At 39.9% G+C, this 17,523-nt stretch overlaps 1 protein-coding gene across 4 annotated transcripts; it reads right to left on the bottom strand.

Annotated features, from left to right (window-relative positions):
- Positions 1-226: 226 nt before the first annotated feature.
- YTHDF1 (YTH N6-methyladenosine RNA binding protein F1) lies at positions 227-16,877 on the bottom strand. 4 transcript variants are annotated; one of them, XR_011600285.1, is made up of 6 exons: positions 16,280-16,877; positions 13,810-13,834; positions 10,636-10,715; positions 6,508-8,052; positions 5,926-6,016; positions 227-1,874 (listed from the first exon to the last, which is right to left on the bottom strand). XR_011600285.1 is itself a non-coding variant. In XM_070941804.1 (5 exons), the coding sequence occupies exons 1-5, from the start codon at positions 16,304-16,306 to the stop codon at positions 1,848-1,850; spliced, it is 1,704 nt and encodes a 567-aa protein (XP_070797905.1). In that variant the 5' UTR covers positions 16,307-16,877; the 3' UTR covers positions 227-1,847. The 4 variants fall into 4 exon arrangements, 3 of the variants coding, with proteins under 3 accessions (XP_070797905.1, XP_070797904.1, XP_070797906.1); XM_070941804.1 differs by lacking the exon at positions 5,926-6,016; XM_070941803.1 differs by lacking the exon at positions 227-1,874 and having other exon boundaries at positions 1,887-6,016.
- Between the last annotated feature and the right edge of the window lie 646 nt (positions 16,878-17,523).

The following is a 17,523-nucleotide window of genomic DNA, read 5'->3' on the forward strand; positions in this document are numbered from 1 at the left end:
TTCATGTGTGCTTAGTACTGCCCTCTTTTCTCAGAGCAGGACACCTAGGAGCATAACCAAACCAAGTTTTGAGTCCCAGAAGCCATCTACCACACTACCAGCCTTAACGTGAAGGTCTCTACCATCTTTTTAACCCATCTTAGTGAAGAAGGAAAGTGGTGCGAAGAACTGGCAGGAGCCTGAAGGATAAATAAAGGGAGAGGGGAGAAATGAAAGAACGTCACACTTGCTAAGTAGGTATTATTTATTAAGGCTTGTATTCTCCTAGAGGAAAAAGTTAATCTGATGCTGTTCCATTACTCCTTACATCAGAAGTAACAGACAAAGCTATATGTTCTAAATACAAGTCTAAATGATACAGCTTAAAACTTTCATTTAAATTGGAGGTCCTCTTGCGTAAATATTGTTTTTCGGAAGATATCTGCTTTCTAATATAAGTAAAAGATCCTCTACAATTAAACACGTGCAGATTCAATGTGCTAGAGCAACAGGCATGAGCACCAAGAATTCATGCTAAATTTTTTGAAAACTCCGGTTGGTGGCCACTTCTTCCGACAGCTTCCTCATTCCACAAAAACATGACAGAAGATTCATTTCTTAAAACAGTTGTTTTTTTACTCATCCAACAGAAAAAATAGGCACACGCACACACAATCAATTTTAAACATCTGAAGCATAATCCATCGTATGAGTCTGAACTAAGATTTGAGATTAGAGCTCACCATTATTAGTATAAAATCTTAAGTGACTTCCTCGAGGGGGCGAGTGGGGAAAAAAAAAGGGGGTGGCATATTAAAAGTAATGAATTTAATAATATTAAAAAGCAGGGGGGAAATTAAAAGCCACATTTTGCCCAAGCCCCTGCAATGTTGAACACATATTTAAATGATTAAAAGCTACAGATAAAGCAAAAAATTATGATAGGGAAACTTGTCAGCTTTTTCTTGCAAGATATGATACAACGCAGATGTTCACTAATGTTCACCAATTATAGACAAAATAATTTAAGACGTAAAGTACAATCCATGAGGAATATTTCTCATGCAATATCCACAAAAAAATAACTGCAAATGATGAAAATGTACAATTGTGTTTGTGTGAAATCCCATTTATACTTCTTGCATGCGAAATTACCCCAGTGAATTACGCCTTTTTGATTTTTTGTAAGGAAGGCAGAAGTATACTTTCTAATTTTTTTTCCAAAATAATGAACGTGACAGATAAAGTTGAACTTCATAAAATAACCTGAGCTTGCTAAATTAAATGTCAATATTTTTGACACAGGTTATTTCTCAAAAAACAAAAATAAAAAACGAACTGGTATTTTTGTTTCTACTTGCCATAAGAATCAAACTGACTGTGGGAATGGCGAGACAAGGAGATCTGTAGTACATAAATATAAAAGCAATGACTTTTCAGATTAGAAACATAATTTGTGCCGCAATTAAAGGTCTTTGGAAAAAGGCTAATATTTTCAAAATCTTCAATTGTAGATGAACTTGTTTAACCAACTTTTAAAAAATAAAAAAAACAAGAAACATCTTTATTAATGGATTCTACAGCATTTTACATAGAAAAGATTACAATTTAATGCATATTCAGCTGGGAAAACAAAAACAAAACAAAACCCAACCCCTTCCACTACAGTGTACTTAAAAGATGCAAGATTTGAATTTCCCCTGCAAAAAAGATATTGGAGCTGAAAGCTTTATAATCTCCTGATGCCAGAATACACAGCACCAAGGCATTTTTAAAAAAAGATTCAATTTTTCATAATCAAATTTATTATCAGTTCTAGTATATATATATATATGTATATATATATAGCAAACCATATATGTTTATTCTTATTGTTTATTTTGATTCTGACGTTCCTGCAAAGAGAAAAACAGGAAATTAGAATGTGAAAACCCAATAAAAAAACTCTTTTACCCGTCTTATTTTTTTACAAGCCGCCGCGTCACCCTAAAACAATGGGACACCCAATCTTTTTAAATTTATATTTTGTTGCATGTACACTGTGGCCTGCATATGATGTAACAAGATTTTCTTATAATAAAACACAAGGAAACTGCTTTCATGCCATGCTATATATTTTAAACATACCACAATATAGCTTTTCGTGATAATTTTAACTCCTAAAGCTAAACTAGGATACCTAAAGGCAGTGTTTTCTGTAAAATTAAGAAATACTCCAAATATAGAGAAGCACATTTCTTTGTAAATTACAAGTTAACACCTTAAAACCAGGCTTAAAGGAGTATGTTTTGCAGTTTCTAGAACTCCGTGGAATGGAAAGCGACGCTACTGATGGAAAGTGATGTAATCCGTGGTACATTTAACTTTGTCTTTGCTGGGGGGGGGGGTGTTCACAGCACGCCAGAAAATAGATATGAATGGATTATATAATGCGAAAACATTTCAAGAGTGTGCACAAGGAACTTTAATCTTCAATGTAGCCTTCTTCTCATCAGAAATAGGTGTCATAAAGTACCGTACATAAGTCTCAGCGCAGACCCACAAGCCTGTTACTTTAAAGGCAGAAAAACATTTTATGGTTTGGCTCAAGGGTGTTTTTTCAAAAGGCAACTTTTGTTGTTTTTTTTTCTTGAAGATGTTTCGCTTCTCATCCAAGAAGCTTCTTCAGTTCTCTGTTCAGTTCAACTAAGAAGCTTCTTGGATGCGAAGCGGAACATCTTCAAGGCAAAAACAAGACAGTCCAGTTGCCTTTTGAAAAAGCACCTTTGGGACAGCCATGACCTGGATGACTGAGAATCTCCATAGACATTTGTGGTTTGGGACTTTTTTCTGTGAAAACTTTCTGAATCACAATTTTCTGAATGAGCCTCGGTGGTGCAGCGGACTAAGTGCTATTAAGTGCTAGCACTTAGCTGCCAGCTGCCTGCAATTACTGCGAGTTCAAATCTCACCAGGCTCAAGGTTGACTCAGCCTTCCATCCTTTCGAGGTAGGTAAATTGAGGACCCGGATTGTGGGGGCAATAAGCCAGCTTTGTATAGAACAAAATCGGTTGGGGGGACCCAAAAGCCCTAATAAGCAGGTATATACATAAAAGTATTCAGGCTATTGCTATAATGCATTGTAAGACGCCCTGAGTCTACGGAGAAGGGCGGCATATAAATTGGACTAATAAATAAATTTTAAAAATGGTAGCTTCAATATCCTGGACAAGTGACGGCTTCTGTTTGGATATGATCTTCAACAAGATGGAATAGCATCTACTTCCCATTTAACATCCTGTCATTCCTATTAATTTCATGTTTTTAAAGGGCTCAGATTAATAAATAGTTTGGTTCCTCAACTCCATTTTTTAAATGTTTAAAGGCCTTAAAACCTTTGAAGGCAAAAAACCCTTTGGCTGATCAACAGGATAAAAAATATATATCCTAAACAAGGTAAATCATGCAAATATTTTGAATACTTTAGACCTGCATGTCTTCAAGGATAGTCTCAGCCATTTGCAGGTTCTGCATCACTTCTGAAACTGAACAGGATCTTAAAAACAGGGAAATGTAGTACTCGAAACATGTAATCTTCCAAGATTGCTCAGGCTGATGACCACTCCTTAGAAACAAAATTACTGCAGCCCACACACTTGACTGCCTAAAGCATGTTCGTGCTAAAAAAAAACTGCATGGAAGCTTTTACATTACAGTAACTCCAAAGCCACAATCCATGGTGGTCTTTTAAGGTGAAAGAAGCAGAAAATGCTATCCAGAAGGCAAGTTTGTTTTGCACCAAGAAACCTGCTTCTTTTCTCGCCTGTAGGTATCAGTTATATGCATTAATTTATGTGTCAGCCTAAATCTAATTGCTCTGTTGTGTTCCGTAAATCATTTGCAAATATTTGATAATGGTGTAGCTAAAATAACATCTTTGCAAAATAAATAATGCCATTTAAATACAATAACCTGTCACGTCGTTATTGCAATGCAAGGTGAGATCATTTTGTTCTGTGCTTCAGTGTAAACAATTTAAGCTGGTGCAAGCATACTGAAATTCTACAAGCAAATATTCAGTTGAAGACATTCTCTTCCGTTCCTAAGGGGATTTGTGAAGTGAAGGTACCACCTGAAATTTCAACTAAGCTTACAAAAAGGACAGAAATACTCCGGTCTTATTTATCTAAAGCTCACAAACTAACAAGTCATCTTCAACTGGACTCCATTCCTGATGGCGTATACTGCCATATTTCTGCCACTTTCTCAGGGTGATATGAAAAGTACAGGTAGTCCTTGATTTACAGAAGTTCATTTGGTGACCATTCAAAGTTACAATAGCACTAAAAATTGTGATTTAGGACTGTTTTGCACACGACCATTGCAGGATCCCCATGGTTACACGATCAGAATTTGGAGGCTCGGCCACTGGTTCAAATTTATGACGGTTGCAGGGGTCTACATGATCCCCTTGTGCGATCTCCTGACAAGCAAAGTCAATGGGGAAGCCAGATTCACTTAACTACCATGTTACTAACTTAACAGCTGCAGTGATTCATTTAAAAACCGTGGCAAGAATGGTTGTAAAATGGGGCAAAACCCAACCACTATCTTGCTTAGCAACATAAATTTTGGGTTCAACTTTGGTCATAAGTCAAGGAGCATCTGTAGTTTGCCTTTGCTTTTTATCTATATTTGCCAGTCAACATACACCCCCAACTTTCCAGTTAATGTCGTATTCAAATAGAAAGCTAAGTCAGCCATACTTGATTAGATGCTGCAATCTACCTGGGCAACACGTAGACCAAAGAGCTCTTAAAACCAGTAACTATAAGCCTGACACCAGTGGAAAACCTGCAGCTGAGATACAATATAGTGTAGTAGAACCACCCATTGTAACAGCAGCTGATAAAAAGAAATTAATTCTGTAAGCCTAATAGGCACCTAAATGTGGCTGTTTAATATAAATATACAGAAACATTCCCCAGATCTCATTTTTAACAATGAACTTAATGTTACAGTAACTCTAGTTTACTCACACTTCTGACTTTTGTGCTTATTTTACCCTCCATTTTTATTTTATGCCAAGTTCCTGAGAAAACTCATGAGTTCTACCATACTGTGATTTGCAATAATTTTTTTTTAATAAGGATAAATTCTTATGTTGCAGCATTTTGGGAGAAACTAAACAGTCTATGCTTCTATTTTGTGCTATGGCTTAGTTGTTAATGCCCTTAAGAGATATCTGATAAATCTCATTTACAGGTGAATTTTATAGTCTTTAGTCTTTTCCTTTTAAAACCTTATGGTTCTTTTGGTTTTGGTTAAATCTATCATTGCCATAATGCTTGAGCATGTATTATCATATTGTATTAATAATGTTACAATCAATCAATTTTACACATATGAAAATAGCTCCTGTAATTGAGAAGTACACTAATAATTTTTTTTCTAAATATGAGTGCTGTACAAAATTTCAAATTCAAAATACTTCATGTCAAGGTTGAATCAATTGTTCTGTGTTTGAAACAGGCTTGCTCAATAATTCTGAAAGCATAATGAGCTTGAAACACCTCAAAAAAAGGTTGAAACAGACCACTTTGAACATCAAATAATTGCATTTAGACAAAATGTGGCATTCTGGATTTGTAAGGCTTTGCATACCTGTGCTAAGGAGATACCAACATCCAATTTGTTTAAAAGGCTTTCATTTCCACATGGATACTTTTTAAGCCCTTCCTTCAAGTAGCAGCCAGAATATCCCACATAAGGAACAAAAAAACTGCCGATCGTGGGTTTCTTTTATAGACGTCTCTTTAAAGCAGAAACACATCTTGCTCGTGCATGGGTGAGCGATTAATATTTCACTTACAGGTAGTCCTCGACTTATAACCGTTCATTTAGTGACTGCTCTAAGTTACAATGGCACTGAAAAAAAGCAAATTAGGACCATTGTTCACACTTACGACCGCTGCAGCATCCCCATGATCAAAATTCAGTCTCTTGGCGACTGACTGTTTATGATGGTTGCGGTGTCATGTGATTTCCTTTTGTGACCTTCCGACAAGCAAAATCAATGGAGAAGAAAGATTAATTTAACACCCACGTTGCTAATTTAACAACTGCAGTGATTCACTTTAACAACTGCAACAAGAAAGGTCATAAGATGGGGCAAAACTCAGTAAACAAATGTCTTACTTAGTCAGAGTTTTGGGCTCGGTTGTGGTCATAAGTCGAGGACTACCTGTATATTCCAAGCTCTGTACCAGCCTACATCCATTACAGCACTGAAAACTAAGCCACATCTTAACAAAGCAGATACATCTCAACTTTTTGGCCTATTACAATAAAGCAGGTTTAAAAAAAAGAAAGCTGTTGGGTTGAAGCCTTGTGGGTTAAATCTGAAGAATGCGTAATATCTATCTTCGAAATAAGTTGTTTTTTTCTTTTTTAAAAAAACAGTGTCCCTTTGCACACTCAACTCCCATTCACCTCCAGGGTGGACTTCTTCCCCCAACTGAATTAAAATGTTCTTAAAGCCAGTTTACCTTTCGTACCACTTCTTCCTCCTCCTGGCGCTTTTCGTAATGGGAAAAGTCATCGAAGATGGAGGTCGTGTGCTTGTACATAGCAATAATTTTAAGCACTTGCTTCGCTTTTTCTAAGGGCACCTCCTGAGTGTCACGGGAGTTTGTCACTGGCTTGTTGTCATTGTTCTCCAGCCTGATGTGTCGAAGCTGGTTGTTGGGAACATCTTTCACAAAGATCCACTTGACGTCAAACTTCCCCTTCCATTTGTCCTGGGACCACACGCCGGCACTGGTGCCGTAGTCCACCGACGACTTCATTTCTGCCACGCCACAAAAATGTCCACTGCCGTTGACGCTGAAGAGTAAATAGACCGGGCCTTTACTATTCATAGAACGGAAAGCGCTGTCCAAACGTTTGTTGCCGTGTTCTGTGCTACACCAAATGGAGTATTTGATGGAACGATGGATATCGTCCTCGGAGTAACTCTTGATGATGAACACGCGTCCGTTTTTGAGGTTCCACTCGAAATCCTTGGGGTTGTAACTGTGGGCGGCTTTCAGCTTTTCGAGAACGGGGTGGGACTCGCCGCCTCCTCCTCCTCCGCCGCCAGGGATGGTGTTCGTTGGGGTATTCCCAGGCGGGTTGCTTTCGTTACAGGTTCCTACGCTTTGGCCAAAAGCTGCATTGCGGTTGCGAGGTGCCACCCATCGGTTTTGAGGGGGAGGCGGCTGAGGGTTCTGGTAGGGCAGCTGGGTCAGCGGGGGTGGCTGGGTGGGAATTGGCTGAATGATCTGCGGCTGTGGGATAGACTGAGGAGAAGGGATGGGTTGTTGAGGAGTTGGGATTTTGGGCATGGGGCCTTTATTGTCCCAAGTACCTATGTCCATGTTATGTTTGATAGGCGGTGGAGGCAAAGCCCCTCCTATTACAGGCCCGCTTTTCGCTTTCATTTTGGGCTGGGGTTTCGCAGGTTTGCTAGCAATAGCAGCCCAAGAGGTTGGCTTTGATACCGGCAGGTTGAGGTTTGATCCGCCGTTGCCAGACAACGCATTCGCCATCCCGGCACTGTTTACCACCGAGCCTACGGTTTTCACGGCGGAAGCCGTGACGTCCCCGCCAATCTTCAGTCCAACCATTCCCTGTTCAATGCTATTCATCCCAGGCGCTTTATTCAAAGTATCGTTATGAAATCCCGTTTGCCCGTCCACAATTGTACCCCCAAGGGAGCTGGGTGGGTAACTGTAGCTGCTTCCGTAAGCCGAGTTCTGGGTCTGCTGCCCCTGAGAGCCGCTCGTTCCCCATGCTGAAAAAGGAGGGTTTTCGGGGAAAAAATTAAACCGGTGTGGATAAATGTTGTTGCCCAATCCGCCAGGCTGTCCAAACACAGCATCGTGCATGAAGTGGTGATCGCCGTTACTCAGCTGTCCATAGGTTGTAAGGTATGGGATAGGAGGGTCTCCTCCAGTTGACCAGGGAGCTTCACTCAGTGAGTAGGGAAAGCTAATAGAAGGTGGATAATAACTGGACAAGTAGGGATCGGTCATTGATGGATAGCTGTTGCTCTGTTAAAACGAAAAAGACACAATTTCAGATTCAGTTGTTTACATTATTTAAACTAGAAAAATATTCAGGAAAGTTCAAATCCACTCTACAAAATAAAAGACTGTGAGGTTTTTGGGTTCTCTCCGAGCTTGGTGGTTTTCTTGCGGACATTTCATTACCAAACTAGATAACATTATCACTGCTAGAAGGAAGTAGAGTTTGCACTGATGATGTTACCTAGTTTGGTAATGAAAGCACCAAGTTCAGAGAGCACCAAGGACCCTACTATTAAACCCTGAGTTACAAATATTCTCTTTTATTGATAAAAGACTGTAAATGCCTTAAACCTGAAAACATGTCTCTTGCTTCTTAACATTTTCAAAATCAAGGCAGGACAATTCTTTCACATGGTTTCTCACCGACTGCTTCAAGGATTAATCACAAGACACAGAGCAATTTGAGTAGACATGTTTTGTTCGAAAATCTGCAGTTTGGATAAGTGAGAAGTTATTTTTAAACTTCTTTCACAGTACACTAATATTATGTTAGAGCTAAATTAATCCAACTGCTTTTGAACTGTTCTCAAACAATATAACATTATGCAGTTATATTAAATTTTAGTAAAATCAAATATTTGTAGATTCTTTAGACTAAAGCATGTACTGATCTGAAACAAAGTGGATTCCTCTGTGCAAATTATGCATTTAAAAAAAAAAAACCCTGAAGACTAAATGCGGACTCCAGAGTGTGTTCTCATCTACCCCAATTAAAGAATATAATAAAACTTCCACATTTGATTCATTAATCTGTCGTGTTACTTATTTTCCCATAACCACACAAATTCTGGCTTTTTAAAATCATTGTTACAGTCTCTTTGTTTCATGTTTTGTTTACTCACATAATCATTAATTTTCTTTGCATTCTACACTCATTCTTGATTCAACTTACCTATTTAAAATCCCACTGCTTATCTGTCCATTTTGCTAGCTATTTTTGAAACCGTCCTTCTACTTAGTGATTCCAGTTCAGTTCGCCTCTAGCCTGATCCCAGCAGCGTCATTCTTTCTCCTCAATATTTTCTGCTAATCTACCTTCTTTGCAAGCTACATTGGCTCATTTTCTGGCAACGCTCATCAAACTCTCATATTGCTTTTAAACTCTGCACCACATGAATCAGGAGTCTTCATCTATCATGTAGCCAGTGCTATCTTCACTCAATCTCTCTGAAAGCTTATCTCTTCTGTTTACCTTTTTCTACAGCTTGAAATGCTCCCTGGTACAATGCCCTGGTATATGCTTTAAAGCAGAGTTCCCCGATGTTTGCGGCTTTGCGGACCAGCGGGGGGGATGGTTCCGTGCAAGTAGCCAGCAAGCCCGTGTGCTATTTCATTTGCGCATGCTGCATGCATGTGCGCCTGCTCACGCAAATGGAGCACGTGCATGCTGCTCGTGCAAATGAGGATGCGTGCATGCGTGTGTGCTCCCCCGCTGTTTCCATGGCCCGGTTGCAAACCCCTCACAGCCCACTAGTGGGCCACGGACCACAAATTGGGGGACCCCTGCTTTAGTGGATTGGCCTAACCTTCAAGGTAGACCCGAGCAGTCCATGAAATGGGAAATTTATCCTGTGAGCGGATGTGCTCTATCACTATTGACTACACGTTAGTCTTTTAGAAGACTAGTATATCCTTTGAATTGGCAAATCACACTCAAAATTATTTGAGTGACGTTAATCCATTCTGTGAAACTGAAGCCCACTTTAGTCAATTATTGACTATAGCAAATATAGAAGCCAGCCATAAGACATGATACACAGTAAAAATACAGAGTTCTTATCAATAAGAAGAACCTATCGCATCTGGCAGAAGAGGGATGCTATGGGTGCCATCTGCCGAAGAGGTACATTTGGTGGAACCCAAGAAGTGGGCCTTTTCTGCAGTGGTGCCCACCTTATGGAACATCATGGCTCCATGCAATAAACCTGGTTGTGTCATCAGGCCTGGGGCCTCAAGGGACTGGTGAGGTGCTGAGTGACTCCATTGTTGTTAATATCGGCTGCTCTTTTTTTTTTTGCCTTTCAATAACAATTTTTAATTCTGTGTATTTGTGCCACTGTTTTATGGTTTTTATTGTCAAGTTTTTCATGAGGTGGGTGGCCATATAAATATGATCAATAAGTAAGCCAATAAAATTTGAAATAGGAAGTCCTAAAGTTGGATTACACAGTAGAAAGATACTACGTAATTTAATAAAAATTGGAAATATCAATTTAAACCCGATTCAGTCAATCCCATTTAATATTCTAAAATGGTAACAGTTTCAACTTTAATCCACAAGAAAAATAGTTTTACTGTGGAAATGAGTACTGTATAAAGAAGTCCTAATATTCAGGGCTAATGTGGATTTACTTAAGCCAGTACTATTATTATACATTCAATGAGAATAATATGTTTTCAACAAGAATAAAATGAATTGTAAGTGGCCTTTGATTGTGTCTGTGCTAGAAAAAAAATCCTTTTAAACAAATTTCACTGCTTCTAACTGACATATGTTTAAAATTCCTTTTTAAAAAATCGAATCACTTTTCAAGCATATAGACTAACCTGATTTGACTGTCCAGAAAGATAAGGCTCAAAATCATTGTCATGCACTGTATCCTTCTGATGAAGAGAACCATTTTGCACTGAAACAAAAGAGTTGCAATTATAACACGCACACTTTGAAGTTTCAATAAAGATCTGTTTTCTAAAGCACGACAGTATACACAAATAGAACTGTGTTTATTCTACAGCATTATCTATTTAGAGAAGGGGAAAAGGTCAGATTTCAACATGAAAAACACTGCCACATGCCCTCAAGATACCATTGTTCCTTATAAAAACTATCTAAATGACAGTTACTGAATACCCCACAAACAGGTTTTTCAACAACCAGCAACACAGTTTTGTTAAAATCAAGAGTAAGACTCATAGAATGAATTAAAATGTATTTGTCCAGGAAAGGAAAGCTGGATCACTTAGTGTAAGCAGGAAGCCAAAGCTGAGAGGCCTCCAAGTCAGAAAGAAGATCAATAACATGCTGAATGAATGGCCCTCATAAAGCTCAACCCTTGAAGGTATACGACATGGATTCTGTATAGCACTTGTTAGTGGCAAGTTAGATTGATCTAAATAAACAGACCTCTTTTAGATGATAGGCACATCGCTAATAGTATTTAGTAACTTATAGGAGTTTTTGCAACCTTTTGAATTTCATTCCAATAAGCTTTGTACATGTCCCTCAATATGATCAATCATTAGCAGTTTTTTTTAACAAAACACAAATTGCCACATCCTGTTGCCAATCCTGGATTATATTCTGTCGTAACAAATAATGAAGACAAATGCTAGACATGTTCTAAGCTAAGGCATGCTCTTATTTCACCCAAGACACCAATGTGATTTTTTAAAACTTTGATTTCATCTTTTAATTTAAATTGGTTGTTTTAATGGTTTTTATGTATTTTTACTGCTTTATTATGAATGCCACCCAGTGTCATCATGTGAGACGGGCAATTATAGGAATGCAATTAAATAGATTTACGTATGTACAGAAACATATACAGAAATTCCATAGTCAACAATGCAGAAAGTGCTAATCAGGAAAAGAAAAATTGACGGCCATTAATAGAAATGCACATGTACACTGCAATCATCAGAAAAATATGAGTTATATATATATTATATTGATCAACATTTACATATAGGTGGTCCTTAACTTATAACCATTCATTTAGTGACTACTGAAAGTGACTTTTCATTTTCACACTTACGACTGTTGCAGCATCCCTGTGGTTACTTGATCAAAATTCATATTTATGACCGTTCCAGTGTCCTAGGATCATGCAATCCTCTTTTGCGACTTTCTGATAAGCAAAGTCAATGGGGAAGCCAGATTCACTTAACAACTGTGTTATTAACTTCACAACTGCAGTGACTCACTTAACAACTTTGGCAAGAAAGCTCATAAAATGGGGCAAACTCACTGTCTTGCTTATCAACAGAAATTGTCGGCTCAATTGTTACATTGAGGACTACCTTTATATATATTGTGTCCAGTTGAGTTTATTGTGCTAATTAAACTTTAGCTTATGGAATTTAATTCGCTCTAGTGCTATTGCACTGAGGAATAATTTGATTTTAATTGTATATGTTATTTCATTTTGCATATGTAGTTTATATTGCATACTGTTAAAGAAAAGCTTAGTTAACAATATGAGATAAACAACTAAACTATGCTGTAAACCAGGGGTGGGTTCTACTTACCTTTACTACTGGTTTGCAATGGAAGCGCGTGCACACGCTTCTGCGTATAAGCTTCTGCGCATGCGCAGATTGTCAATTATGACGTCCAGGCGGGTGGGCGGAGCCTCCCCTTTTACTACCGATTCGCAAGAACCAGACAGAACCAGGAGCACCCCACCACTGCTATAAGCACAACCACCAGATGCTTTACTTTTTTATACGTACACATATACAGGTAATCCTTGACTTATAACAGTTCGTTTAGTGAGTTAGAAGTTACAACGGCAATGAAAAAATTGACTTATGACTGTTTTTCATATTTATAACCACTGCAGTATCCCTGTAGTCATGTGATCGAAATCCAGATGCTTGGCAACCAACTCATATTTATGACGGTTGCAGTGTCCTGGTGTCATGTGATCATCTTTTGTGACCTTCAACAGTCAATGGGGAAGTCAGATTCGCTTAACAACCGCGTTACTAACTGAACAGCTGCAGTGATTCACTTAATAACTGTGGCAAGAATGGTTGTAAAATGAGGCAAAACTCTTAACAACTGTTTCGCTTAGCAATAGAAATGTTGGGCTCAATTGTGGTTGTAAGTCAAGGACTACCTGTATATGTACGTGCTACAAATATATGAGGTTAAAAATTTTTGAAAAATTAAAATTCCATGTTATCTATCAATGTAAGCATATTATAGGATCTCTTTCATAATAAGGAGCATTTCTTTGAACGTGTAAATGTTATCTTACATTTGCATTTCGATGCTAAAATGTCAGGACTAGTTTGCTATTACTAATAAGATGTGCTAATTATATTCAAATTCACAGCAGGTTGAAAAGGATTGGTGATTTTGCCATTGATCTACTGTCTTTCAGGAACTCCCCCATCAAATATTGCTATTTCAGATATAATCTCTACATCTTGCACTCCCAAATATGTTCAACTTTTTGGAAGAAGTGCTCCAAAAATAGCTTCAGTGGAAAAAGAAGGATGATGTGTCAAGTCTCATGATTTATAATCTCATAATGTTCCAATGACAGAAGAAGGAGTTGTACTTGCAGTACAAAATTATTACCATCTTAGAAATTTATTATTTTTTACTTTTGATTTTTCTTAAGGGGAAAAAAAAACCACTCAAAGAGAATGTTCTGACTTTTAAAAAGTAAAAGGGTATGAGAAACAAGCGCCTGCTGAGAACACTGTTTTAATTATTTTGAAGATTTAAGTTTGTTATAACTTGCTTTGTGAGGTTTTTATTCTGGAAAGTATAGATATTATTTTTTAAGATCTTTAGATAAAAATCCAATGAGCTGCATAGACATTTATAGGACTGAATTTATATATAGGAATAAACCTCACTGAGAGTTATAAAGAAATAACAAAACAGAGGCTTTTCATTTTTTAATGAATCACAACCAAACATTTGCATGAATACATTCATATAAATCTGCTATCAGAAGAACTATCTAAGATTAGAACTTTTCTTACCTTTATTATCCTGACCTTTCGCTCTCTGTCATGCCATAGCACAGGGTACAATAAGAGAGACAAAACAAATATTTGTCATTTGTTGAGACCTCAGAATAAAGCAAACTATCATCTATTGAAAATGTATAACAGCGATACAATATTGTGTTATATATTCAAGACAGATGAGTCTGTTTAGATATTTAAAAGTAGGTAATTCTCAACCACAAGATTTTCTCTGGCTTCAATTTTACTTTCTACAAGTGTTATGTCTTTGATGATTTCAAAAATATTTGCATTTATTAAATCTGCTTACAAATTGTTAATAGGGTATCATGGCCTTTCAGGAGATTGGAAACAAACAATAGCCACATACTAATAATATAATGCATTAAGGATTCAGTATTTTTCTTAAAGAGGAAATAAAAGGTATGGAGAATAAGAAATTCAGAGTTACAGACTACAGAGAAATATTGCTATGCAATATATTTTGAATCTGAAATGCCCCCCAAATCTGTTTTGCATCTGAAGTGGGCATTGCCTACCACTCTGAAGTGTTTTGAGTACAAAATATTATTTTTCAACAATTGTTTTGATCATGAAATACTTCCAAAAGGGTTCGAATTCAAAACTTTTCACAAACCCTTAATATGTATTTTTAGTTACCAGATAAACATAAAAGAAAAAGAAATGGCTTCTTGGAGGGCTTCTTAGAAAAGGCAACAAACCCTCCAAGCCTCAAAATATTATCCAATGTGCAAGAAGTTGAACTTCAACAGGAATATACACATAGACATATGTATTTGTTCTCCCAGTATATAACGAGAAAAGGGGGAGGGGGGGAAACAAAAATGAAATGGCAGCATGTAAAGAATCAAGAAATGATTGAGAAACAAACTTAAGTACCACCTATGTTGCCTTAGGCAAGTCATTATGTCTGAGACTCGGATCCCTTAACATGTGAATTATACTATTCATTTTACAGTACCAGTAAAATTACAAGAAATAATATTAAACTATTTAAATACTACAAAGCAATTATAAGGGCAAAGATATATTTTTGCAGTCATGAGCAATAGTGCTTTTGGAAAAAGTTCTCATTTTTTGAAAAAAAAATCTTCTTGGGATACAAAATTAGATGGGAATATTTATTCCCATCTATAAGCCAAACTCCTAGAATGAGACTGATCTTTTAAAACTGAAAGTGGGAGGGCCTGTGTCAATGAAGACTGAAACAGCTGACACAAGAAGGAAGATTATAGAAAAATTATTAAACCGTCTGCTTAAGGATTGATGCTCAAACAGAAACATGAAGGAGCTTCACTGACATCAAGTACAGTAAAGAAAATAAAAGTAGGGCCTAGAAGAGAAACAGGAAGCTTGAAGCTAGCAAGAACATTCCTACGGAAATAGTAGCTTAAAGCTGCTCAGGATACAGAAACTTAATATCCAGGGGGATCTGGTCTTCAGTAACTATCTAAAAATGGCTTTGGGTGGCTTGCTCCGACCTAACCCAAGAGTCCAAATTCAGATCCGCCATCCAAGGTGCTGTTGAAAGATGTGCCTGATCAGGGTTTTTCTCTTGGACTCAGAGCTCAGGAGGAGGGGTCGCCCCTTCTTTTTATACTCTGACATTAAGCGGGCACTCAAAGCCACCAGGCCCAGTCCTCCAAAGCAGTCCTGAAAAGGGGGGGGAAAGGGGGAGGAAGCCAAGCAGCCCAAAATCGAAGGTAGGGCCGGGTAATCTTTTAGGGGCCAAGTAGGCTCTTAACCAAGGCCTGAAGGAAGAGAGGGAAGGAGCGAGGGAGGAAAGAAGGAAAGAAAGGGAGAAAGGAAGGAAAAAAAGAGAGGGAGGGAAGGGAGAGAAGAAAGAGAGGAAGGGAGGAAGGAAGGAAAGGAAGGGAGAGAAGAAAGGGAAAGAGGGAGGAAGGAAGGAAAGAAAGGAAGAGAGGGAGGGAGGAAGGAAAGAAGGAAAGAAAAAGAGGGAGGGAGGGAAGGGAGAGAAGGAAGGAAAGAAAAGAGGGAGGGATGTGAGGAGGGAAGGGAGAGAAGGAAGGAAGGAAGGAAGAGAAGGAAAAGAAGAGAAAGAAGAAAGGAGACGGGAAAGCCAAAGCCATTCGCCCAAATAGCAGAGAGGAAAAGGGGCTTTCTTCTTCCTTTGAACCTCGCTGGCTGGGCTGCTTCTCCCCCACCCCCGCACGGGTTTGGACTACATCTCCCATCGTGCTCCCTGGCGAAGCCTGGCTTCGATCAAGGCAGGCGGGAGAAAGGAAGCAGAGCGCATTCCCCGCATCCATGAAAAGAAAAAGAAAAAAAGCGCGTTATGCCCGAGGAAGGATTGGTCGAGAGCCAAGGAAGGCAGAGCTGCTGGAGACGAGTTCGAGGGGGTGGGGGGGGTTGGGAAGAAAGGAAGGGAAGAAGGGGAGCTGGAAAGAAGAAGGGGGAAAAAAAAGAGGGATGCGGCTGGGCCTTGCTCCCCCCATCGACTTACCTGGGGGTCAACGCTAGTGGCAGACATCTCTCATGCGCCCTGAAATAAAGGGGAGGGGGGGTTGGGAGGGGGAAAGGGAAGAGGAGTGGAGGGGCGGGGCCACGCCAGGCAGGAGCGCGCGCTCTTTCCCTCCCTCCTCTGCTCCTGTAATCCCCCCTCCAGAGAAGAGGGCCTATGCGCACGCGCGGGGGCGCGTGGGAAGGTGGGAGGGAGTGAGAAAGGGGAGCGGGAGCGTTAGGTCAAGGGAAGGAGGGGGGGGGGAAAGAGGGCCGCGCGCACGCGCGCTGGCTCGTCCGTGCGCGCGCTCGTTTCTTCCCTCACATCCTTCGCCTTCACTCACACACACACACACACACACACACGCGCGCGCACACACAAGGAGATGGGGAGGGGGTGGGAGGAGAAAAGAGAAAAGGCCAGCCGCTGCTGCTGTTGCGCGCTCGCCGGTCCTTCCTCTCGCTTTCCCCGGCTCTTAGCCTCGAGACTTCTATATCCTGGCCGCCGCCTCCCGGAGGAAAAAACCGGAGAGGCCGGAAGGCAAAGGAGACTCTCAGGCAGCCGGAGGAGCCTTCGAACTCCAATGGCGGCGGAGACCGGGCTCCGGTGACGTCAACGCCTCGGCTGCGCGGAGCATGCCGGGAAGGGGAGAAAAAAAAAAGCAAAGGGCCACCGCGCGCTCGCCGATGATGGGGGGGGAGAGGAAGGCATCACCTGCTGGGCATGCGCAGGAGCGAGACGGCCGTTAGGCCGAGCGGTCTCTAACGCAATGCCCGCCTTTGGTCTGCCCAGTTTTTAAGTTCCCGCCCAATCCTCCGTGGAGGTCGGGTGATTGGCATGCCGGCGGGTGGGATCAGGAAGGAATCGGAGCCAATCGGAATGACAGAAAAAGCTGAGGGGGATATCATGGCCGATCTCTTTCTCCCAAAATAACATTCCCCCACCCCACCCCAGTATGTAACCGCCACACTCATTTTGAGGATGGACGTGGGGAATGCGCGCTTTTCCCCGTGAGGCGGCTTCTTTTTTGATAGTCACGTGGCAGGTAGAAGTTCAACAGGTGTGGCCCGGACATGCGTCCAAATGCTACCTGTTGAACTTTGGTGCCTCAAATAGTCCCGAGGAGCGAGGAAACAAAGGTTGCCTTTTTTCTGGCCTTTATTTAGGAGGACCAGGCGATGGTTGAATTCACACAAAGAGCACAAACTATGGTTTGAAACTCTGGATTATATAACTCTACAATTGTC

Source organism: Pituophis catenifer, unplaced genomic scaffold (genome assembly GCF_029215685.1).
Source record: "Pituophis catenifer annectens isolate HBS135680 unplaced genomic scaffold, rPitCat1.0.hap2 SCAF_3, whole genome shotgun sequence".
Classification (NCBI taxonomy): Eukaryota; Metazoa; Chordata; class Lepidosauria; order Squamata; family Colubridae; genus Pituophis; species Pituophis catenifer.